Here is a 25,085-nt window from a genome sequence, read left to right as displayed (position 1 = left end):
AAAACAAGGATTGGCCTTACTCTGTAGATAGCACAAGTAGGGGCAAGCAGAGTAAGGACAGAGACAAATGATGTTAAAGGAAAGGTAACTGGTCTTACGTTGTAGATGGCACAAGTAGCAGCAAGCAAAGTAAGAACGGTCCTTATTTTGTAGATGGCACAAGTAGGGACAAGCAAAACAAGGATTGGCCTTACTCTGTAGATGGCACATGTAGAGGCAAGTAGAGTAAGGACAGGGATAAATGGTACACAGAAATAAGAATGACAATGATAATCATGAGCTTGCATGGCATATGAATGTTATGATGATGATGATGATGATGATATATGATGCTTGCATTGTTACATATGATAATTTTATGCTAGACGTATTGGTATGCATATGAGACGGGAGATGGAACCGTGTGTATGTATATCGTTATGGATAGATGATGCACGATGGCTTTCAATATGTTTTATTGTTAAGCTAATTAAATTGTAAGTATGTTTTCAAATGATGACTCTTTTAGATAGCCCAGTGAGTTCTATACTGCTGAGCGTCTCTATTTCATGGAGACGGCGGGCTCATGAAATCCGCCTGCATCATTGGTGGTGGTGATTCCCGTGGTGCAGACGATATTGTAGATGCAGGTACAGAGACGGTAGATGAGGATCCTGTTGCCATGTATTTGGTCCACGACGTTTGAGGCCTAGATGCGTCGAGGGTTGATTCTGTTGGACTAGTTATTAGTCCTTTTTGTTAGAGCATTTATGTATATGCTTAGATGTTGGTATTTTGTATATGACTCGTGTCGCATGAGACACTTTGTTTAGCCATTCTTTTGCATGTAAAGCATTATTCACATAGATATATTGTCAGCTCAAATGTGTTAAGTTATGTCTATGTTATTTATATTCTGCTACAAAGATATGAACTCTAATTAATCATGGACAATGCATATAGCTCTGTGAGACTTATGATATTGTCAATCAGGTTAATGCAAGGGTTCGTGGCATACTGCGGTATTGCCATGCCACTGTGACAATCCGCTTTGTTGTGGGTTATTGGTTTTTGAAAGAAAAATTTTTAATCATGCTTTTATCAAGCGGGTCGTCACAATAATTATAATACACCAAAATTACAATTATTAAATTATTATTGTTACGGTGAAACCGTAATTGTATTTATTTATTATTATAATAAATGTGACATAGGGCTATAAATGGAATTTCTTACATCCTCCCACTTGGCCCTTATGACATATATTTCCTTATGATGTTCGATTCTATAATATGGCAATTACGTTATTTATTCCAACCATTCATGGAATTCTCCAACTCACACAAGGAATACAACATATGAATCATGGTGATAAAACCTTCATATAATAAGTTGTCCCTTCCATGCATTACAAATATAATATTCCCTAAATGAGTACTATATGGGCAATCAAACTTTATGAATAAACTTCTCATAAGTTATTCAAGTCCTACTTTAATTTTATCCCCATGGATAAGGTAATAAATGTGCACAAAACTTTATAACAATAACTTGATGTCTATAGATTAATTAGAAAGAACTAAGTACAAAATGAATCAATGAGCCCCGTATGCTCCACATGACTTTTAAACAGCTTTACTAGTAAACTTTTAGTCATAGGATCCGCAATCATCAATTCAGTACTGATATGCTCAATGAACACTTCATTCCTTTTGATGTTCTCTCTCACACGAAGGTACTTGATGTCGATATACTTACTTCTACTTCTATTTTTATTATTCTTAGAGAAGAAAATGGCAGCACAATTATCGCAGAAGATCTTGATTGGTCTTGCTATAGAATCGACAATTTTGAAACGACCAACAAAATTTTTCAACCATAGTGCTTGTGTAGTGGCTTTATAGCATGCAATAAATTTTGCCTCCATTGTAGATGTAACAACTATAGTTTGCTTGTTGCTTCTCTGGGATATAGCCCCTCCAGCAAGAAGAAAGATATATCCTGAAGTAGACTTCCTGCTATCTACACATCCAGCAAAATCTGAATCTGAGTATCCAACCACCTCCAAATTAATGGTTAGTGTGTCTGTATGTCAAACTGTAGTACTTGATTCCTTGCAAATACCGCATGACTTTCTTTGCAACTTTCCAATATTCCAATCCTGGATTGCTTTGATATCGACCTAGCATTCCAACTGCCATTGCATCAGGTCTAGTGCAAACATGTACATACAATAAGCTGCCGACTGTAGATGCATATGGAATATTTTTCATTTGCTCTTGTTCCAACGCATTTCGGGGACATTGATCATTACTGAATTTATCCCCTTTAATGATAGGTGCTACAGAAGCCGAACAGTTCTTCAGTCTGAATCTCTCTAAAAAATTTTCAATGTAGGCCTTTTGAGACAATTTTAATATTCTTTGTTTTTTTGTCTCTGTGAATCTCTATGTCAATGACATAAGAGGCTTCACCCAAATCCTTCATTTCAAAATTTTGAGAGAGGAACTGTTTGGTTTAGTGTAGCAAACCTAAATCATTACTTTCAATCAAAATATCACCTACATACAGGAGTAGAAAAATTACTTTACTCCCACCAACCATAAGGTATATACATTGATCAACAAAATTCTCAATAAAACCATATGAGGTAATAACCTTGTGAAATTTGATATACCATTGACGGGAGGCTTGTTTTAGCCCATAAATAGATTTATTTAGTTTGCAAGCTTTCTGAGTGTTCTCATCAAAATCTTCAGGTTGTTTCATGTAAACCTCCTCTTCAAGATCACCATTTAGAAATGTTGTTTTCACATCTATTTGATGTAATTCTAGATCAAAATGAGCTACTTATGGCATGATTATCCTAAATGAATCCTCCTTTGATACTGGAGAAAATGTTTCATGATAATCAATGCCTTCTTTTTGTGTAATACCTTTAGCCACAAATCTAGCTTTACAGCGTTCTACATTACCAGAAGCATCCGTCTTAGTTTTGTAAACCCATTTGCAGCCTACGGCTACAGCTCCCTTTCGGTAAGTCAACGAGATCCTAGACTTGACTTTTAGCCATGGATTCCATATCTTCCTTCATGGCATTTAACCAGAATGCGGAGTGATCTCCACTCATGGCTTGTGAAAATGATTTTGGATCATCCTTAGGCCCAACGTGAAAATCAGACTCTTAGAGGTATACAACATAATCACTAGGGATTGCTAGTCTACTTATTCTAGAGGATCTTCTTAATCCTACTTCCTCTGCATTTGGAAGAGGTTGAGTAGGTTCATTCTAAACTTGTTCCTCATGAGTTGGCTGTTTTGAAATTGATTATGGTTCAAGGTAATTAGTTTGGATTTCCTTGAGCATAATCAAACGCCCTTTAGATGAAGGAGCTTCAATCAACTCTTGTGCTTCCTCTAATTCAATCTTTTGAGGATAAATACTCCCACTATGTTCAGAATCCTCTAGAAATTTTGCATTTATAGACTCAACAATTCTAGTACTATGAGAAGGACAGTAAAACCTAAATCCTTTGGAGTTTACAGCATAGCCAATAAAATGACCAATGGTTGTCCTTGGGTCTAATTTCTTTAGATTTTGATTGTAAATTCTCACTTCAGCACGACAACCCCATATGTGTAAGTGATTTAAACTTGGTTTCCATCCACTCCATAATTCAAAAGGTGTCTTATGGACAGCCTTGAATGGAACCCAGTTTAATATATATACAGCAGTTTTTAAGGGTTCACTCCATAGAAATAAAGGTAGCTGAGAATTACTAAGCATGCTCCTAACCATGTCCATAAGTGTACGATTCCTTCTTTCTGCTCAACCATTTTGTTGTGGTGTGCCAGGTATTATGTATTGAGCAACAATTCCTTCATCTTCAAGAAATTGCGCAAATGGACCTATCATTTATCCATTTTCTGTGTACCTTCCATAGTACTCTGCCTCTATCAGATTTTTCGATCTTGATTTTCTTTTCCTTTTGTTTCTCTACTTCTATCACCTATAAATAAAGCTCTATGTAACCATCTATTGGCATTGGTAGGCATGTAGCGACCCAAATAATCAACTAGGCTTATACAACTTGATTAGAGAGTTAATTTGGACTTTGGGTCACTAGGGACAACTAGAGGGGCATTTTAGAATTTCGGACCTTCTGTACGAACGCTCATGATAAGTGCTAAAATATTCATATTTTCAGCCCTTAACTTGCATGTTTTAATCCTTTGGTTTTGGTTAATTAGGCCATTTTACTTCATTTTTGTGTTTTTGATGTTTTTCCAGGCTTTTGGAAGAAAATAAGCATTTTTGGACAAATTCCAAGCTTAAAGGGAAAATTGGGAAAACCTAGAAGATATGGTTAAGCTTCACCAATCATTGTTAAGTTTAATCAAATAGAGGAAAGGATCAATTCGGAATTTCTCACATTAAAGACAAATCGGATTGCATGCAAAATTGGATTCTGAACATGTCTCGGTATTTTAACCATAACTTTCAGCTCAGATATCCGATTAAGGTTATTCAAGCAGCATTAGAAAGCTAACTCAAAATTATACAATTCATTGTGAAATAGGATTTCCCGAATTCGGAGCGCCACAAGGTTAAAATCGCGCCGTAAGTTAAAACCGCAATTCTGGGCAATCCTACTCCGATTTGGACGTAGGTTTTCTTATCCTAATTGGACTTGGACTTAAAACTCCGAATTTCCTAGGATTACTAGGGCTTCTAGGACTCTCCCAAGCTCTATAAATAGACCCCTAAGCCTCACAATTTAATGGATCCTAAAATCCTTAGAAGAGGCACAACTTGGGGAGAGGATTGGAGGCTACTTCTAGGAGCGGTTTTCGGTTCTTTCTTTCCCTTCTTTTTTCTTTTTAGTTTAATTATGTGTAACTAACTCTTAAGGAGGGCTAGATTGAAGCCCTAATTATGTTTATTTAATATTTCAATATTGGCGCCTTTGTGATAATCATATTATGTTGCTTAACTTGCTTAATTTCTATTTTCATGAATTCCTCATATGTATGTGACTGGCCATTATATGCATGTGGTATGGACTAGTTAGTTAAATTAATTTGGATGAATAAGTCCTGGGTTTAACATAAGTAACAAAAGAATCCACACCACGATTCTTGGGTTAATCAATATGGGGAACCGGGAGTATACACCCATGCCCTATGCCTCATGTGTTTGTCAATTTTTATAGAACATATGATTTTCTAAAGAACAACTTAGTATATGCCATGCTAAATCCTTTAGGAAAGAAAAGACTTAGAGTATACACCCATGCCTAACTCGTTGCTTAGGGAAATCAATAGCTTAAGGAGTATACACCCATGCCCTTAGGTTGGCAAACATTAGGTATTCATAATATGATTGGATCATTGGCATACTGTTATATTAATTAAGCATAATTAGTGGTGGATATCAAAGCCCTGCCTTTACCTTTACTTTATCTTTATATCTTTTTATTTTTCTTAATATCAAATCTGTGACAATTTGATATTTTTAATTAATTCTAAATAAAATCACAATCTCCGTGAGTTCGACCTCGTACTTGCTGCACTATACTATTGTTTTGATATTGTGCACTTACGAGTTAAAACGTACTAAATATTATCTATTAATTTAGGTAGCATTTGGCACAACAAGTTTTTGGCGCCGTTGCCAGGGATTGTTTGATTTTGTTTGGAATTTTTTTTTTCTGTTGATTAATTTTTGGTTTAAATTTTTCTGTTTTTCTAGTTTCTCGCGCTGTTTCTGTTTTGCCTCTGGAGGTGTGATCGATCACCCAACCAGGGCGATCGAGCACACCAGTACGATCAAGCGCACCTCACGGTGCAATCGATCGCACATCCAGAGAGCATCACAGTTACTGCACTAATTACAGATCTGATTTATTTATTTTATTTTTATTTTTATTTTTATTTTGTTATTTAATTTTCTTTTTGTTTTAATCATGTTGAGAAACAATACACCTCCGGTGCGAAGACCTATGAAAAGTTCATTCAGTTCCCAGATCCTCAACCAGCCATCATGCATTAATTTCCAGCCCATTGTGCAGAGCAGTTACGATTTATCTCCGTTGCTCAATATGATTCCACACTATAATGGCACACCTACAGAGAACCCATATTGGCATATTCAAGAATTTTGTGATCACTGCAGGACTCAAAATGTTCAGGGTTTCACTCCAGAAGAAATCAGGTTAATCCTCTTCCCTTTTTCTTTAAAAGATAATGCTAAGATATGGTACAATTCTTTGGTCGCACGTTCTATTCATACTTGGGATGAGATGGCCACAAAGTTCTTAAAGAAGTTTTTTCCAGCCCACAAGATAAGGCAATTGAGAGGGGAAATTATGACTTTCCAGCAAAGAGATGGAGACCTTTTCTTCGAGGCATGGGAACACTTTAATGAGCTACTTCTCAGATGCCCTCATCACAATATATCTCAAGACGATCAGGTATTGGCATTCTATGAGGGTTTAGATGATCCTAACAAGAGTCTTGCAGATTTAGCTTGTGATAGCATGTTGATGGAGAAAAGTAGCGAGGAAGCCATGGAGCTCTTCGAGACATTGAGTGAGCACTCCCAACAATTCCCATCTAAAGGGAGACTGGGATTCAAAGGAAAAGGCATACATGAAGAGAGTACCAATGGTGGAATTCTGGCTCGAATGGCTGCCGTGGAGAAAATGCTGGACATGTTCATGAAAGCTATGACTAATCATAGTAGTGCTCCTGTTCAACAAGTTACACAAGTCGAGGTATGTGCCATATGTTCCCATATTGACCACACCACTAAGACTTGTCCCATGTTTTCAATTGCAGATCAGGAGTCATCTCTCATCAAGTTGTCCCAGCATTATCATAAAGAGGAGCCACCTCCCGGCAATTGGCCTCAACAATACCACGAAGAAGAGTGTCACAGTCAGTTTGTTGCCAATTCTAATGAACAATACTTGGAGGAAGAGTGCACTTATCATCATGAGGAAACAATTACCACATTAAGGAGTGAAGAAGCGGTTGAAAATCAATGGGAAGAGAGGAAGGAGGAGCAAACTGAGGTTCTAGAAGAACCACATCGGGAAAAGGAAGAGAGCACTGAGACCTCTTCAACATCAGCTCCTATTCTCGAATTATCAAGAGTTCAAGAGAGAAGTCTGCTGGGATTATCTGATGAGCAAATTGAGGACATCAAGATAGAAAAGCTTCCTGAGTTTTCTTCTTACTATATTCCAGTTCATGATTCCCCACCAGATGAGCAATTGTTTGAGAAAACTCAGAGTAGTCTTCCCCAATCTAGAAACACTTGGAAGCACCTTGCAACAGAAAAGATTCATTCTCTTTGGTGCAAGAGAAGAAAGGATTGGTGTTTCAAGTTTAAAGTGCCACAGTCTGGCTGAAGACGTTAAACTTAGAGCTCATGGGAGACACCCCATAACATATCCTTTTGTTTTGTTGTTTGACTTATATTTTGTTTTTGTTTTCCTTTATGTTTTATTTTACTTTGGTGTTTTAGTGTTTCAAGTCTTTTGTCATGTTTTTACATTCTGTTACCGCGATCGATCGCAACCTGCGTGCGATCGAGTGCAGGTCTCCACTTGTGTTTCATTGCATTCTGTTACTGCGATCGAGCGCACCCTAAGTACGAGAGCGCAGTAACCGACTTTTGGCAGTTGTACATTCTGTTAGTGCGATCAAACGCATCTTGTGTGCGCTCGAGCGCACATCACCCACGCATAGCCTTGCACAAGTGCGATCGAGCGCACCATGCATGCGATCGAGCGCACTTGGGCAGCATTCCATAGTTATCTTTTTATTTTGTTTTGTTTAGAGTGTTTTTAGTTAATTTTTAGTTTTGTTTTTTTTTTACTTGTTTGTGTGCTTTCTTATTTTGCAGGGACAAGTGTGCCTCACTTCAAGTTTGGGGGTGTGCTATGAGCCATGCTTTCCAAAGACGATGTTGACCATTTCCCAGGTACACTCTTTCCTTTATTTAGACACATTGGGGACAATGTGTCATTTAAGTTTGGGGGTATGGGCACACATGTTCACACACACTTTGTCCTAATTTCAAGTTATTTATTTGTGTTTGTTTATGTTCAAAAAAAAAATCAAAAAGAAAAAAAATATATGCATGTTCATGTTTGTCTTAAAATTTTGGTTGATCTTAAAAATTGTGATTTGATTTTCATTGGTGAGCTTAAAATTTTGAACACATGATCTAATAATTGAGTCTTTCAATTTGGTTACTTGCTTAGGACAGTTGAGAATTCACATGTTTGATCTGATCTTACACAAGCACATTAGTACATAATTTGTGAGGTATGACATGAAGTCTAATATGTGTGTTTCTATATCTTAAGTGAAACTGGATGATTTATTAGATGGATACATTGGCATATATATATGTGAAAAAAATAAAAAATAAATAAATAAATAAATAAAAAATAAAATAAAAAAGAGAAAAAGAGAAAAAGAAAAAAAGAAAAAAATGATCATTGATAAGCTTTTCACTGAGTAACTGGACTTCTTGCCTCAAAGCACTGAGTGTTTATGTCAAAATGTGAAGAATTTTGATTTGGTTAATGTCATGGTTAGTTTGATTTCGTAGCCTTTTTGACTCGAGTTAGTAAGTCCTAGGGGTGTCTCTACACCTAATGCCCTAAAACCATCTGGTTTGGGAGTCATTGACTTAACACTCGTTACATGGGTCAATTAGAAAGCTTAAGGGAATCAAACATTGCACAACCTGACAAAGAAAAAAAAAAAAAATTAAAAGAAGAAGAAAGAGAAAAATATGTCATTGTTGTTCATTCTAATAGGGATTTCAGTGAACTTTGAGATATTGAGACATGGTACATTAGAAACAATTGGAAGCTTCATATTTATGTGCTAGTTCACTTTACCCTATTTTCAAACTTGTGATGTCTTAGCATGTCTTTTGTAAGTAATTAAATTTTAAAATTCCAATTCATTGTGAAGATGGAGTTTATCTTTTTAAGCTTGCTAATGAATGAGAATCATGGTTTTGAAGTGATGCTTTAATTTTTAGAATAACATGAACTATTGCATGATGTTTGTAGGTAACATTTCTGGAAAACCCTCACGAGACTTCACTCGTCCACTAGAGAATTCCTAGGAGTTTAAAAGGCTTGTTGCATACGCTAAATGCAATCGTACATCCCACGAAAGATGGATTTATCTTTCTGTTTTTAGTTTTCCATTTAGTTTTTAGTTTTGTATTGCTAAGGGACTAGCAATATGTAAGTTTGGGGGTGTGATAAGTGCTAAAATATTCATATTTTCAGCCCTTAACTTACATGTTTTAATCCTTTGGTTTTGGTTAATTAGGCCATTTTACTTCCTTTTTGTGTTTTTTATGTTTTTACAGGCTTTTGGAAGAAAAGAAGCATTTTTGGACAAATTCCAAGCTTAAAGGGAAAATTCTAGAAGATATGGTTAAGCTTCACCAATCATGGTTAAGTTTAATCAAATAGAGGAAATGATCAATTCGGAATTTCTCACATTAAAGACAAATCGGATTGGATGCAAAATTGGATTCTGAACATATCTCGGTATTTTAACCATAACTTTCAGCTCCAATATCCGATTAAGGTGATTCAAGTGGCATTGGAAATCTAACTCAAAATGATACAATTCATTGTGAAATAGCATTTCCCCAATTCGGAGCGCTGCAAGGTGACAATCGCGCCGCAAGTTAAAACCGCAATTCTGGGCAATCCTAATCCGATTTGGACTTAGGTTTTCTTATCCTAATTGGACGTGGACTTAAAACTCCGAATTTCCTAGGATTACTAGGGCTTCTAGGACTCTCCTAAGCTCTATAAATAGACCCCTAAGCCTCACAATTTAATGGATCCTAAAATCCTTAGAAGAGGTACAACTTGGGGAAAGGATTGGAGGCTACTTCTAGGAGCGGTTTTCGGTTCTTTCTTTCCCTTCTCTTTTCTTTTTAGTTTAATTATGTGTAACTAACTCTTAAGGAGGGCTAGATTGAAGCCCTAATTATGTTTATTTAATATTTCAATATTGGCGCCTTTGTGATAATCATATTGTGTTGCTTAACTTGATTAATTCCTATTTTCATGAATTCCTCATATGTATGTGACTGGCCATTATATGCATGTGGTATGGACTAGTTAGTTAAATCAATTTGGATGACCGAGTCCTGGGTTTAACATAAGTAACAAAAGAATCCACACCGCGATTCTTGGGTTAATCAACATGGGGAACCGGGAGTATACACCCATGCCCTAGGCCTCATGTGTTTGTCGATTTCCATAGAACATATGCTTTTCTAAAGAACAACTTAGTATATACCATGCTAAATCCTTTATCAAAGAAAAGAGTTAGAGTATACACCCATGCCTAACTCGTTGCTTAGGGAAATCAATAGCTTAAGGAGTATACACCCATGTTCTTAGGTTGGCAAACATTAGGTATTCATAATATGATTGGATCATTGGCATATTGTTATATTAATTAAACATAATTAGTGGTGGATATCAAAGCCCTGCCTTTACCTTTACTTTATCTTTATATCTTTTTATTTTTCTTAATATCAAATCTGTGACAATTTAATATTTTTAATTAATTCTAAATAAAATCATAATCTCCTTGGGTTCGACCTCGTACTTGCTGCACTATACTATTGTTTTGATATTGTGCACTTGCGAGTTAAAACGTACTAAATATTATCTATTAATTTAGGTAGTATTTGGCACAACAGCTCACATGGGGAACCACACGAGCGCTCACCTGGCTACAGTACACGATCCCTTGTTGAATTTTTGTTGACCGTTGGTTTTTGCCCGTGTGTACCACCTGCAACCTAAAAACCCTTGGATAAATAGTACGCGAGCACTTGATACTGTAGTACAGTGCTCGATATTGTAGTACACGAGCACTCATTGCTTTTCAGAAATCCTCTTGCAAAGCTCACAGCTTTTCTACCCTATAAATACCCCCCTCCCACGCCCTTTACAACTCATTCTACCATTTGAACTCTAGAGAAACTCAGCTTGTTTGATTTTTGAGAGTTTGTGAGGTTTGTGAGTGTTCTTGGAGAATAAGGAGGTCTTCTTGGAGAGCTTGCTTTGTTGAGGAAACCACTGTAATTCCTTGGTGATTTTATTAAGGTGTTATGGTAGCTCCTTGTTGTACAGTAGCTTAGTCGTTAGAATCTAGAAGTTTAAGCTTTAATCTTGTTATAAGCTTTTCCTTCCCATTAGACATAATCATGTTGCTTGGAGGCGTTGTTTTGGTTAAGATGTGTTAGAAACCCATTTTGTAGCCTTAGGATTAGTCAAGAAGGCTCGGGAGCAGGTTGGACCAAATGAGGTTCTACCTAAACCTCACTGGTCGAACGCTCGCCCCTAGGGCCTGAGCCCTCGCTCGGAGATGTTTCAGGGAACGTCATCTCAGCCTAACGTTCTGTCGCCCCTGTTTTTGAGTCTTAGGTTCATTTTAGTTGGACTTATGACTAATAGTAGGTTTTTCACAGATTTGAAGAACCCGGATCACTTGGAGGAGTACTCGGATGATTTGTTTGACCTTGGTGAGTTCTAACTCACATAATGCTCACCATTTCTTTTCCCACATTGCATGGCTATTTTGTGTACCAAACATGCATATTTACAACTCTCATGAAATACATTTTGATGTAATACACAAGACGTATATCATTAGTAGCGTGGACCACCTGATTCCGGGCTCGGTCAGGTTGTTAGTGTTATGGACAGTAGCATATAATGGTCAGGGCACCATCATTGTATTACTAATTCCTTGGGACAGCACCAACCCTGCTGGGAATGGGTAATATTTCGGGTAGACCATATTGTTGAACTATCACTGATTCTCATAATTATATATATATATATATATAAACGGAGTTCATCACTAAATAGCATGTGTATTGTGTGCATTATTACTCACTAAGTCTTTGGACTTACCCCATTTATTTTTCCCCCTCCATTATGTATAAATGCGAGGTCTAGCTAGTGAAGAAGAGGATGCCTTCAGACAGAATAATGGTGGTTGCCTAGAACCTAATTTAGGTCATTTTTAAAGACATGGACCCGGTATGATTGAAGTCCATGTGGGATACTTAAGGGACCACCCGAGCAAAGATGGTTAAGATCACCATTATGCCTAGCACTACTTAAGATTAGGCGATGATTTATCATCTTATTTTCAGACAATTATTCTATGGGTTATAACCTATTTTGATGATGGGTCTGTTGACTAGTACATTTGGAGATGTATTTATGTTATGATAGTGTTTATCTTTACTCTCGTGATTATACTTGTGGTATTTAGTTATTGCTTTCTATTTCTATAGTTTAAAGTCTTCCATTGTATTCTTTCATTTAAGAGAGGTTAAGATCCCTGAGTCTTGTCCCGTAAGGGGTAAAGTTAGGAGACGAACCATGAAGTCAATTACTTGATTTCAACAGGGCGTTACAAGGCATAGGTCAGAAGAACTTCTCTTTAAATATCTAGTATTCAGACTCTCCGATTGTTGTAGAAAAGTTTTCTTTACTTTGCTTAAGCAAAACAATGGTTGAAAGTATTTATATAATCAATCATTTCGCTGCTATAATTATATTGTTTATTAGCAATTGATTATTATATTGATTACATGTGGTATCAAGGTTTAGGCTTCTGGGTTAGCCCACTTAATAACCTAATTAAAAAAAAAAAAAAAAAAAAAGGATCGGGCTTATCGGGTCAAGCTACCTTATCGGGTCAGGTTTTGGTTTCTATATTGGGTTGGCCAAATCGGATCAACCCACTTAATATAAAAAAATAAAAAAAATTGGGCTCATGTGGGTTTAGAACTGGGTTTTCGTTTCCATTTTCCAGGTATAAAGGGTCTAAGGCCACTTTCTAAGACCATTAGGCCATGCCTTTTAATAAGTTCTCATATCACAATTTTATTTCTCTTGAGATTGAAATTGTTCAGTATGAAAATTATTGTTCCTTTAATGCATGAACTTAGGAATATATTTATTCTTTTAATTTATATTGTTTAAATAAAAATTGCTTGATGCCTAGACCTGAGAATAATTAATTAAGCCACATATGTTGATGAATGTTTATGGTACTATAAATTGCAATGTATAAGGAAGTCCTGTAATGAAAGTCTTGGGATTAGGAGTGTCCAATGTGCGCCCCCTCGTTTTCCTGGAAACTTATCCGGTTGTACTTCGGAAAATACTATTTACCCACTTCCATGTTGGTTTGGTTTTTTATTATTGGAAACTTTATTTTGGCATCTATACAATTATTAGATGTTAATGAAGTCATAATTATTATAATAATTTTGTGAGAGCCACAGCATCCCGATTTTATAATGATAATTGCATCAAGATTATATATATGAACTTCACAAAGAAAATTAACATCATGTTGTAATTAATTCATAAATTTAATTACTAACCCCCACAGAGAGGTTCTTATTTTTATGACTTAATTAGAATAAGATAGTAAATTTAACATTAAAAATAAAGTTTTTCTTAGGCCCACAGGTACAAAAAATTTTATTTATTAATGTTTAAATTTATTAGTCATATTAATAAAGAATAAATTTCATGCGTGATGCAATCTTTCCCTACAGGTAGGTTGAAATTTACTATTAAATTAGCATTGGTTAATTTAAAACAAAGTTAATTTCATTGCATTAACGTGTTTTTTATTTTCCTTGATCATCGCAGCTATTCCTACCGCTATTATTGAAAGTACTGTTCCAATGCTGAATGGAAATAACTTTTATGATTGGAAAGAAAATTTGCTTTTTTATTTGGTGGTATGGAACTTGACTTGGTGCTCCATGTGGACGAACCACCCGCCCTCACGGACATAAGTATGCTACAAGAGATTGCTAAGCATGAACGGTGGGAGCGATCTAATCCCTTAAGTCTCATGTTCATGAAATCTCATGTCGTTAAGGGAATTAGGGGTTCTATCCCAATATGTCATAAGGCAAAAGAATTCATTCAAGCTGTTGAGGAACAATTTGTGAGTTCCAATAAGGCCTTAGCCAGCACCCTAATGAAAAAGTTAAGGCCTTACCTAGGGGTTGATATATCTGAGTCATTTTTGGTTCATTTCATGTTGAACTCTCCCTTCTTAATATACTCCTTCTAAAATTTCTTATAACACACAAGGATAAATGGTCAATGAATGAACTTCTAATCATGTGTGTTCAAGAAAAAGAGAAGTTAAAGCATGAGAAGCCACAAGAAAGAAAACAAGTTGTCAATCAAGCTAAATGGCGAAAAGGATACTTGTTTCTTCTGCAAGAAAATGGGGCATATGAAGAAAGATTGCTAGAAGTATCAAAGATGGCTTGAAAAGAAAGGTAATATCATATCTCTAGTATGTCATGAATCTTTTTTTGTTGAGGCTCCTTGTAATACATGGTGGATTGATTCTGGTTCTACAATCTATATTGTTAATACAATGTAGGATTTTCTCAACACAAGGAAACCAGTAAACAATGAACAACGGGTTTACTCATGAAATAAATTGTTTTCACATGTAGAGGCAATTGGAACTTTTAGATTAATTTTAAAATTTGAATCAAAACTTTATCCAGATCCAAAACATATCAATATTTTAAAATTAATCTAAAGTCCCAACTGCCTCCACTTGTGAAAACAATTCATTTCCTAAGTAGACCCATTGTTCATTGCTTGTTGGTTTCTTTGTGTTGAGAAAACTCTGCATTGTATTAACAATATGGATTGTAGAACCAGAATCAATCAACCATGTATTACAAGGAGCCTTAACAAAAAAAGATTCATCATAGACAAGAGATATGATATTACCTATCTTTTCGAGCCATCTTTGATACTTTTGACAATCTTTCTTCATATGCTCATTTTTCTTGCAGCAGAAACTAGTATCATTTTTGCTATTTTGCTTGATTGACAACTTGTTTTCTTTCTTGAAGTGTGGGGCATTCTTGGCTCTCTTGATCTTTCCTTTATCATGAGTAGCCATGTGAACACTTTATGGCTTCTCATGCTTTAACATATCCTCTTCTTGAACAGACATGGCCAGAAGTTCATTCACTAATCATTTATCCTTATGTGTATTATAAGAAATTTTAAAATGAGTATATTCAGAAGGGAGAGAGTTCAAAATGAAATGAACCAAAAATGACTCAGATATATCAACCTCTAGGGACTTAAGTTGAGAAGACATGTCCCTCATTTCCATAATGTGCTCTTGCACACTTCTGGAATTGTCGAAGGTTTTGTTTGAAAGCTTTTTCATTAGGGTACTTGCTAAGGCCTTATCGAAACTCACAAATTGTTCTTCAACGGCCTGAATGAATTCTTTTGCCTTATGACATTTTGGGATAGAACCCCTAATACCCCTTAATGACATGAGATTTCATGAACATGAGACTTAAGCGATTAGATCGCTCCCACCGTTCTTGCTTAGCAATCTCTTGTGGCGTACTTATGTCCGTGAGGGCGGGTGGTTTGTCCACACGAAGCACCAAGTCAAGTTCCATACACCCCAAATAAAAAAAAAACAAATTTTCTTTCCATTCAGAAAAGTTATTTCCGTTCAGCATTAGAATAGTACTTGCAATAACAGTGGTAAGAATAGCTGCGATGATCAAGGAAAATAAAAAATAATTTAATGCTATGAAATTAACCTTATTTTAAATTAAACAATGCTAATTTAATAATAAATTTCAACTTACCTGTGAGAAAATATTGCAACACGAGTGAAATTTACTCTTTATTAATAGGACTAATAAATATAGACATGAATAAATAAAATTTTCACCTAAGAAAACTTTATTTTTAATGTTAAATGTATTATCTTATTCTAATTAAGTCATAAAAATAAAAAGCTCCCTATGTGGATTAGTAATTAAATTTATGAATTAATTACAACATGATGTTAATTTTCTATATGAAGTTCTCATATATAATCATTATAAAATCGGGATACTATGGCTCTCCCAAAATTTTTATGATAATCACGACTTCATTAACTTCTAATAATTGTATATATGCCAAAATAAAGTTTCCAAGAATAAAAATCAAACCAACATTGAAATGGGTAACAATATTTTTCAAAATACAACCAGATAAGTTCCCAAAAACATGTAAGTGGGTAAATAGTATTTTTCTAAAGTATAACCGAATAAGTACCCAGAAAAGTGAGGGGGGGGGGGGTCACATTGGACATTCTTAAATCCCAAAACTTTCCTTGCCAGACCTGTCCTAGATATTGCAATTTTGGATAGTACCATAGACATTCACCCAATATATGTGGCTTAGTTAATTATTCTCAAGTCTAGGCATCAAGCAATTTATATTTAAACAATATAAATTAAAACTAGGCATCAAGCAATTTAGATTTAAACAATATAAATTAAAAGAATAATTATATTCCTAAGTTCATGCATTAAAGAAACAATAATTTTAATACTGAACAATTTAAATCACAAGAGAATTGTAATATGAGAACATATTAAATTGCATGGCCTAATGGTCTTAAAAAGTGGCCTTAGGCCCTTTATACTTGGAAAACCCAGGTTCTAAACCCACATGAGCCCACATTTTTTATTCTTATTTTTTTAAATCTTGATGGGTACTTGAAACGAGTTGGGCTTCTTGGTCAGCCCAGTTAATAACCCAATTTTTTTTTTTGGGAAAAATATAAAAAAGCCCCCCAAACTACCAGCCGTTTTCGATTTAGCCTCCTAATGTTCCAAAAGTGATAAAGTAGCCCCCCAAACTACCAAATTATTGCATTTTGGCCACTTTGTTAGTCAAAACCGTCAGTTTGGACGGAAACTGCAAAACGACGTCGTTTGTTACGGGTAAGTTACTACAATGCCCTTTTGAGAAAAATATAAAAAAGCCCCCCAAACTACCAGCCGTTTTCATTTTAGCCCCCTAATGTTCAGAAAGTGATAAAGTAGCCCCCTAACTACCAAACAGTTGCAATTTGGCTACTCCGTTAGTCATTACTGTCAAATATGATGGAAAATTCAAAACTACGTCGTTTTGACAAGGGTAAGTTACTAAAATGCCCTTTTAGGAAAAAAAATCATATTAAAACAAGCGCGCTAAACGGCACCGTTTTTCTTGAAATTAGGGTTTCCTTACACTTACCAAAACGGCGCCGTTTTGATAAGTGTTAGGAATAAAAAGAAAAAACCTTAGACCCCATGCAGAAAAAACCCCCAACCCCAGTTTATCTCTCTCCCCCAAACCGCCGGCCACCACGTCGTTCTATCTCCGGCAACCTTCTCCCTCAAGTGAAAAAAATGCAACGCCCCTCTCTCTCTTTCTCTCAAAACCTACTGCCCCTGCCACCACCATCCATCACCGCCGGCCACACCATCCACTAGCTACGAAGCGCCACCGAAAAATTCTTACCCATTGTAGAAATCAAACAAAAAAACCACGTTCGTAAATAAACAACACCGATCCGACAGCTATACCATGAAATACAATAAAAAGATTGAGTTATGGGTAAGATTTACAGGCTGCTGAAGATAGACAACGTGGTGGCCGGCGGTTTTGGGGAGAGAGATAAACTGGGGTTGGGGGTTTTTTCGTGGGTCACCTGCATGGGGTCTAGGGTTTTTTCTTTTAATTCCTAACACTTACCAAAGTGGCGTCATTTTGGTAAGTGTAAGGAAACCCTAATTTCAAGCAAAACGGCACCGTTTTGCTTGCTTGTTTTAATATGATTTTTTTTTTCCAAAAAAGGGCATTTTGGTAACTTACCATTGCCAAAACGACGTAGTTTTAAATTTCTCATCATATTTGACGGTAATGAATAACAGAGTGGCCAAATTGCAATTGTTTGGTAGTTTGGGGGCTACTTTATCACTTTCTGAATATTATGGGGCTAAAATGAAAATGGCTGGTAGTTTGGATGGCTTTTTTATATTTTTCCCAAAAGGGCATTATAGTAACTTACCCGTAACAAACGACGTCGTTTTGCAGTTTTCATCCAAACTGATGGTTTTGACTAACGGAGTGGCCAAAATGCAATAGTTTGGTAGTTTAGGGGGCTACTTTATCACTTTTGAAACATTAGGGGGCTAAATCGAAAACGGCTGGTAGTTTGGGTGGCTTTTTTATATTTTTCCCAAACTAATATTATTAATTTCCTATGTTAGAATACATACTAACTAGTCTACTATATAATGTATATCACAGATAATGGTTAAATACCTTTCAGCGCCATGTAGTTTAAGGACTTCATTTTTTGCTCCCTCGGTTTCAATTTGTATCACAAATAGTACCTAGGTAATGGCGAAAAACAAAGATAGTACCTCCATCTAAATTCCATCCAAAATTTGACGAAAAGTCACGTCAGCACCATTAAAAATAGACACATGTCTATATATTGATTAAAAATAAGGGCAACATGGGGGTGCTTGGCCACCCCCATTTTGCCCTTAGGGGTGGCCGCCCACCCCCATGGGATGGTTGGAGCCACCTCTTACCAGTTTGGGGGTGGCCGAACCACCCCCTTGACTCATCGTTTTACTTTTACATAATCGTCTCAATACTCTCTTAGTTTAGCATTGTTTTATAAACAAAATCTGCATGCTCTACTTCAAAAAAGCTTCATTTCCTCCATTTTTTGTTTCTCTCTCTGTTTCCTAGCAACCAAACAAGGGATTGCAATAGGATTTTATCTTGAATTTTCTTTTTCGGATCTCATATTTTGTGTGGTGATGATCAAGGCAAAATGGGAGGAGTGGACGGCGGCGATGAAGGCATTAGGAGGAGGGGATGCTCGTGCATTAAGAATGGTTTTCTACTAGAGGAATCGTTTTGGAGCTGGGGCAACTATGGGATGGCACTCAGTGGCAGATCCAGGAATTCATTCTCGCAGAGGCATAAATAAAATAATAAAATATAATGATAAAATATATATATATATTTTTTTGTTTCTTTATATATTATATTTTTATTATAATATGGTAAACATAATTAAAAATATAAATTATAACACAATATGTGTATCACAAAAAGCATATCTATGAGACTTCATAAACATATGCCAAATTGATATACAAGTTAACATGTAGGCACTAGTACAAAAATAAAGAAAAATACAAAATACAAAGTGTCTAAAATTGCATTTGACGTAATCTTAGAAAAACAAAATCATCAAGTATCAAATCTGAATTGAAGCTTTCGGAAATTTCCCTTTCAATGTAGACAAGTAAATTATCCGTAAGAAACTCATCCTCCATTTTGTTACGAAGTCTTGTTTTAACAATCTTTATAGCTGAGAATGCTCGTTCGGTAGTTACTGTAGACACTGGAATAGTCAAAACAAGATGAATCAATCTATCAATAAGATAATACCTATCAGATTTTTCCTATCTCTGTCAATCCTTGACATAATTCCGCAATGAAAGACAATCTTTGTAATTTCGGATGATTAAGCATATCAACTTCAAAATGCTTCAACTGAAATCTCAAACTAATTTTCTCCTGGTCAGGAAAATCAAGAGAACAGTACTTATCCGCAAGAGTGCATATATCATTCATATTAAATGATTTATAAGCATAATTTGGATCCAAAGCTGAACTAAGTGTCAAGAGTTCCATTATCCTTTCACCAAATCTACTATCGAGCTCTTGCAATTGAACGTCTATAGCAGCATTGAATATGTCAAAATGATAATGATGTTTCACTGTAATGTGATCCCGTTGACAACGACCTCGGCCTTGAACATAACGAGTACCCAAATTTGGAATGTCAATTTCAAATTGATTGCAGAAAGAGACTAATTCTTCGAAAAAATTATCCCATTCTTCATTTCTCAATTTTTGGAGTAGCGATTTTGTATTAGAAACTAATTGCATAGCATTCAAGATGTCTTGAGATTTTTGTTGCAAATGTTGACAAAGATAATCAGTAATACCCATGATTTCCCACATAAAATGTAGAATGAATATGAACTTGAATGATGTAATCATTGTATATGCAGCATTAGCATCCCCACGTTGAGAGTAACAGGATCCTTCTTTTATAATATTTTCAAGCACTACATAAGTAGGATTAAACATCCTTAATACGCTATAAGTAGAATGAAAATGAGAACCCCAACGAGTACCACCAGCTCGTTTCAAAGTGCCAATTTAGTTAACTCATTTTCTAGTTTCAAGTTCATCAATAGCTATCAAATGTGCAATATCTGTTTCATGAGCATCTTGCAGTTGATCATGATGTTTACATGAAGCACCAACCACATTGATAATGAAATTCAAATTTGAGAAGAACTCATGAATAGAAACAACCTCTCGATATGCAGCAACTAATGCAAATTGTAATCGATGTGCAAAACAATGAACATAGTATGCACAAGGACAGTCATTATGAAATAATGTCAGCAACTCTTTCCATTCACCAAGCATATTACTAGCACCATCATACCCTTGTCCACGAATACTTTGAATATCAAGACGATTTTCAGAAAGAACATAAGATATGCTATCTTTTAAAGTCGATTTCGTTGTATCTTTAACAGAGACAATATCAAAGAAGCGTTCTCGTATGAAACTATCTTTGGTAACAAATCTCAAAATAATAGTCATTTATTCTCTCTTAGACTCATCTCGTGCCTCATCAACAATAATGCAAAATTTTGAATTATCAATTTCTTTACGAATTGCATCTCGTACCCTTTTTGCAAAGACATGTAAAATATCTTTTTGAACATGATGTGAATTTTGCATTTCCTGGAGCATTTTCCAAAACAACCTTAGCAACATCCTCGTTGTAAGCGGACATAAATTTTATCAACTCAAGAAAATTATCACGATCTTTTGAATCGGGACCTTCATCATGACCTCTAAAAGCACATTCTTGAGATGTTAAATACCAAACACAATCAATTGAAGTCTTCAATCACAATCAATTCTTCAATTTTTCTTCTGAAGTTTGCTTATCTATCACCTTATCAATATGTTGCGATTAGTTCATCAAACTATCACAATACTTAACAGCATTATTATGAGGTGAACATGACCCATTTCCCATATGACCCAAAAAAACACAATGCACACCATCATTAACTTTCTTCCAATTACGAAATCCTTCAATAGTAAATGCATGAGCTCCAAATCGTCTCGTTGACCTTTTACAGAAAATATAGCAGGGTAAACAGTAAGTAGCATCTTTTTCAGGAGAAAATTCTAACCAATCAAACATTGTATGCCAAGATGATTGAAATCTTCGGCGATTTTTTTCATTGCCCGAAAATGGATATTCATAACTATTAGAAGGAATGAATCTATATCGACCAGCTTTAAGATAAGCACGTCTAATTTCATCCTGTTGATTAACAAGATATTCCCACATTTGAGGACGTAACCCTAGATCATGTTGTAGAGTAGAAATGTCAATTGATTCAATTTTTGGCATCTTAGAAGGACGTTGCTCTTGCTCAAGAGCTACAGTTTGGGAATTAGATGCCAAGGAAGACATTTTAGAATTTGAATCAACATCTTTTTTCTTAAAAAATGCATTAATTGTTTTTGACTTGCCCATGATGCAACCTAAGATTTTTCGAAAACCTGAAAAAATTATTTATCTATTTTTTTTTTTTTTAAGGAATATTAAGAATATTCATTATCTCAAAAGATCCGTCAAAAGATCACACAAGTAGGAGAGATTGCTCCCTCCATACAATATCACCCACACTTGGTGGGACAACCCCAACCAAGTAGACATAGTAACATGCGTGGTAGCCAATTTTGCAAGCATATGCTCCGCATTATTGACATCCCTCATTACATGCCTAAAACTGGCATTGACCGAAGTACATAGCTCTCCTTTGATACATTCTATGAATTGACGATTGCTACTAAGACACGCCCCCTCTGAATTGATAGCCTTGATAACTTGCATGGAGTCACCCTCAAAGACGATATTTTCGAAGCCCAATCCCTTGCAGAAAATAATAGCATTCACCACTACTAAGGCTTCCGCCGATGTTGAATCAGTTTGGTTAGCAAGAGACATACTACGTGCAGCAAGACATTTCCCATTTGAGTCTCGGGCTATAATTCCCAACCCCACGCGTCCTTCCTTCAAATTTAGTCTTGCATCTTAGTTTATCTTCAACATGTTTCGTGGTGGAGGCTGCCATACTATAACTGTTGGTTCACAGTCACTAGTTACTGCCTCTTGAGCGTTGCGATTTACCCTTTGAAATTCTTCCAACGAAGTTTGTGCTTCCCGTAATAATTGGTTGGGTGGAGAAAATTTTCTCCTTGTATTACTGAATTTCTCCTCAACCAGATTTTCCTTGCCATGACAACAAAAAGTGTAGCTTCCTCTGTATCGCATCGTTCAAGCACTAACTCAAAAACATCCGAGAAACTGCTCCCCACTCCATCGCATTTTTGTATTCTTACTGGCCTACCTCCCCATACGTCGTTTGAGGACGGACAAGTCCATAGGATGTGCTCCACCGTCTCTTCTTCCAATCCACTGACGGGGCAAGATGTATCTTGGACTACTCTTTTCTTGGCCAAATTCACTCTAATAGGTAATAGATTATGTAGGGCTTTTCATAAAAAAAGCTTTACCACATTCGGTATATTTAAGTTCCAGCACTCCTTCTAAGATACACCGCCAGTTGGTTTGGATGTTCCACTTTCTCTGTCTGCCATAGTCTCCTTCTCCGAAAAGCATGCACTTCGAACAGAGAAAATTTTATTTTTGGTACACTGCCAAATAAGTCGGTCCTTAGTTGGCAGAGGGCTAATAGGCATGCTTCTGATCACCTCAACTACGTCACCTCGGAAAACTTGTGTAATAAGATCAACTCTTCATGTTGTTGTGCTTAAGGTTAATAAGCTCTGAAACACGGGCATGTCGATCAAGTATAGTCGTCGATGATTGTACCATGTATGTGGTTGGTTTCGGGGACCCATTTGTCACCCCACACATGAATGTCATCCCCATTTCCAATCCTCCAAATAAGACCATTTCGGAGTACTGGCAGGGCTGCCATAGATCTTTGCCAGACATAAAAGGGTTGGTTGCCTAGACTTGCCTCCAAAATAGAGCAAGATGGATAATATTTAGCCTTTAGGATTTTCCCAGCCAAAGATTCCAGACACTGTAGTAGTCTCCAAAGTTGCTTTGCTAGTAGGGCTTTGTTAAAATTCCCAAATCACGGAACCATAACCCACCTTGGGCTTTGGAAAGAGCCATCCTTTCCCAACTCATCCAATGTATTTTAGAAGTGTTCTCCTTATGCCCCCACCAGAATTGCTACACCAACCATTGTATCTCCTTGCATAAAGCTATAGGCAAGAGGAAAACACTTATACAATACATGAGAATGGCCTGTGCTACTGCTTTAATTAATATCTCCTTCCCTGCTTGCGTTAGAAATGTTGTCTTCCAATTATTGAGGCATTTCCACACTCGATCCTTGATGCCCAAAAAAACTTGTGTCCGTGACTTCCCAATAAGAGTTGGAAGCCCTAAATACTTGTCATAGCTTTGAGTGGCTTGGAGACTCGACATTTGAGTGATTTCCTGCATCTTTTTCGAACTCGTGTTACGACTGAAGAAAATAGAAGTCTTGTCCTCGTTAAGCTTCTGTCTCGAAGCTACTTCATATTTTTCTAGGAGTTTAGTTAATCTCTTCCATTCAACTGAATTCGCTTTACAAACATTCAAGCTATCGTCTACAAAAAAAGGTGACTCAATTTAGGGCATTTTCTGGCAGTAGGGACCCCTGTTAGGACCCCGTTCTTCTCAGCTCAAGACAATAATGCACTGAGCGACTCTGTGCACAAAATGAATAAGTACAGGAATAAAGGATTCCCTTGCCGGACACCTCTCGAAGGCTTTATGTGTCCGACTGTCTGTCCATTTACAAGAATGGCATAAGAGACCGAGCTGACACACCCCATAATCAAATTTATCAAGGCCTCTAGAAATTCCATTTTATGCATAACTGCTTCTAGAAAAGCCCACCCCACTCGATCATACGCCTTACTCATATCAAGCTTTATTCCCATATATCTCACATTACTCCACATTCTTATGTGCATTGATTATAGAGTTTCATATGCCGCCACTATATTGTCCGAAATTAGGCTTCACGGGATTAAGGCACTCTGATTTGTAGAAATAACATGCGGAAGGTTCATCTTGAGTCGGTTTGCCAAGACCTTAGCAATGATTTTGTAAACGATGTTACAAAGGCTAATCGGCCTAAAGTCAGATACACAGCTATGGGCTGTCTTCTTTGGAATTAGTGCAATATGTGTCATATTAATGTTTCTATCCAACTCAGATCCATTGAGGAAATCTAAAACAACACTACATACCTCCCGACCAATGGTCTTCCACTGCTGTTGATAAAATTCTGTCAAGAAGCCATCAGGACCTCATGCTTTGAGTGGTGCCATCTGCATCAAAGCTCGATAAATCTCATCCTTCGAGTATGCAGCAGTCAAAGAGGCCTTCATATCTTTCAACAATCTGCCTTCAATAGCCGTTGTGCAATCCTCAATATCACGTGGAATAGCCGATGTGAATAAATCCTAGTAAAAATTTATGAATGCTTGCTCCACCGTGGCGTAGGATACACAAGTATGACCCATTCTATCAACAATTTGTTCAATCTGATTTCTATGTTGTCTCTGGTTCGCATAGGCGTGGAGAAATTTAGTATTACAATCACCGTCTCGCAACCAATTTTCTTTTGCCCGTTGGCGCCATTTGAGCTCTTCTTGTTCCAACATGACATTTAATTCTTCTTAAAGCACCTTTTCAGTTTGCACATTGAGAGGATTTGCCACTTCTTGAATTTTCCTTAATTCAGTTGTCTTCTCCAAAATAAGTTTCTCCATCGGTTACTTCTGTTTTTTGACCCATTGCTTGATAACCTTCTAGCATCCATGTAATTTCCTCTTGAAAACTGGCCATGGTTCTGTGTTAGGACATCTCACAGCCTATGACTCTTGAACAATCTTTTTAAAGTCCCCACATTTTGGCCAGCCCACTTCAAACCGAAAAGGCCGCCATTTTTT

At 36.4% G+C, this 25,085-nt stretch overlaps 2 protein-coding genes across 2 annotated transcripts; both read right to left on the bottom strand.

The window, feature by feature from the left end:
• Positions 1-19,388: 19,388 nt before the first annotated feature.
• Positions 19,389-19,952, bottom strand: LOC132174278 (uncharacterized). Its single transcript, XM_059585962.1, has one exon. The coding sequence runs from the start codon at positions 19,950-19,952 to the stop codon at positions 19,389-19,391; it is 564 nt and encodes a 187-aa protein (XP_059441945.1).
• A 222-nt stretch (positions 19,953-20,174) lies between these two features.
• On the bottom strand, positions 20,175-21,513 carry LOC132174277 (uncharacterized). Its single transcript, XM_059585961.1, has 3 exons — positions 21,026-21,513; positions 20,709-20,878; positions 20,175-20,590 (listed from the first exon to the last, which is right to left on the bottom strand). The coding sequence occupies exons 1-3, from the start codon at positions 21,511-21,513 to the stop codon at positions 20,175-20,177; spliced, it is 1,074 nt and encodes a 357-aa protein (XP_059441944.1).
• Between the last annotated feature and the right edge of the window lie 3,572 nt (positions 21,514-25,085).

Source organism: Corylus avellana, chromosome ca3 (assembly GCF_901000735.1).
Source record: "Corylus avellana chromosome ca3, CavTom2PMs-1.0".
Lineage (NCBI taxonomy): Eukaryota > Viridiplantae > Streptophyta > Magnoliopsida > Fagales > Betulaceae > Corylus > Corylus avellana.
Note: the sequence above shows the minus strand (reverse complement) of the source record. Positions and strands in the feature narration are given on the sequence as shown.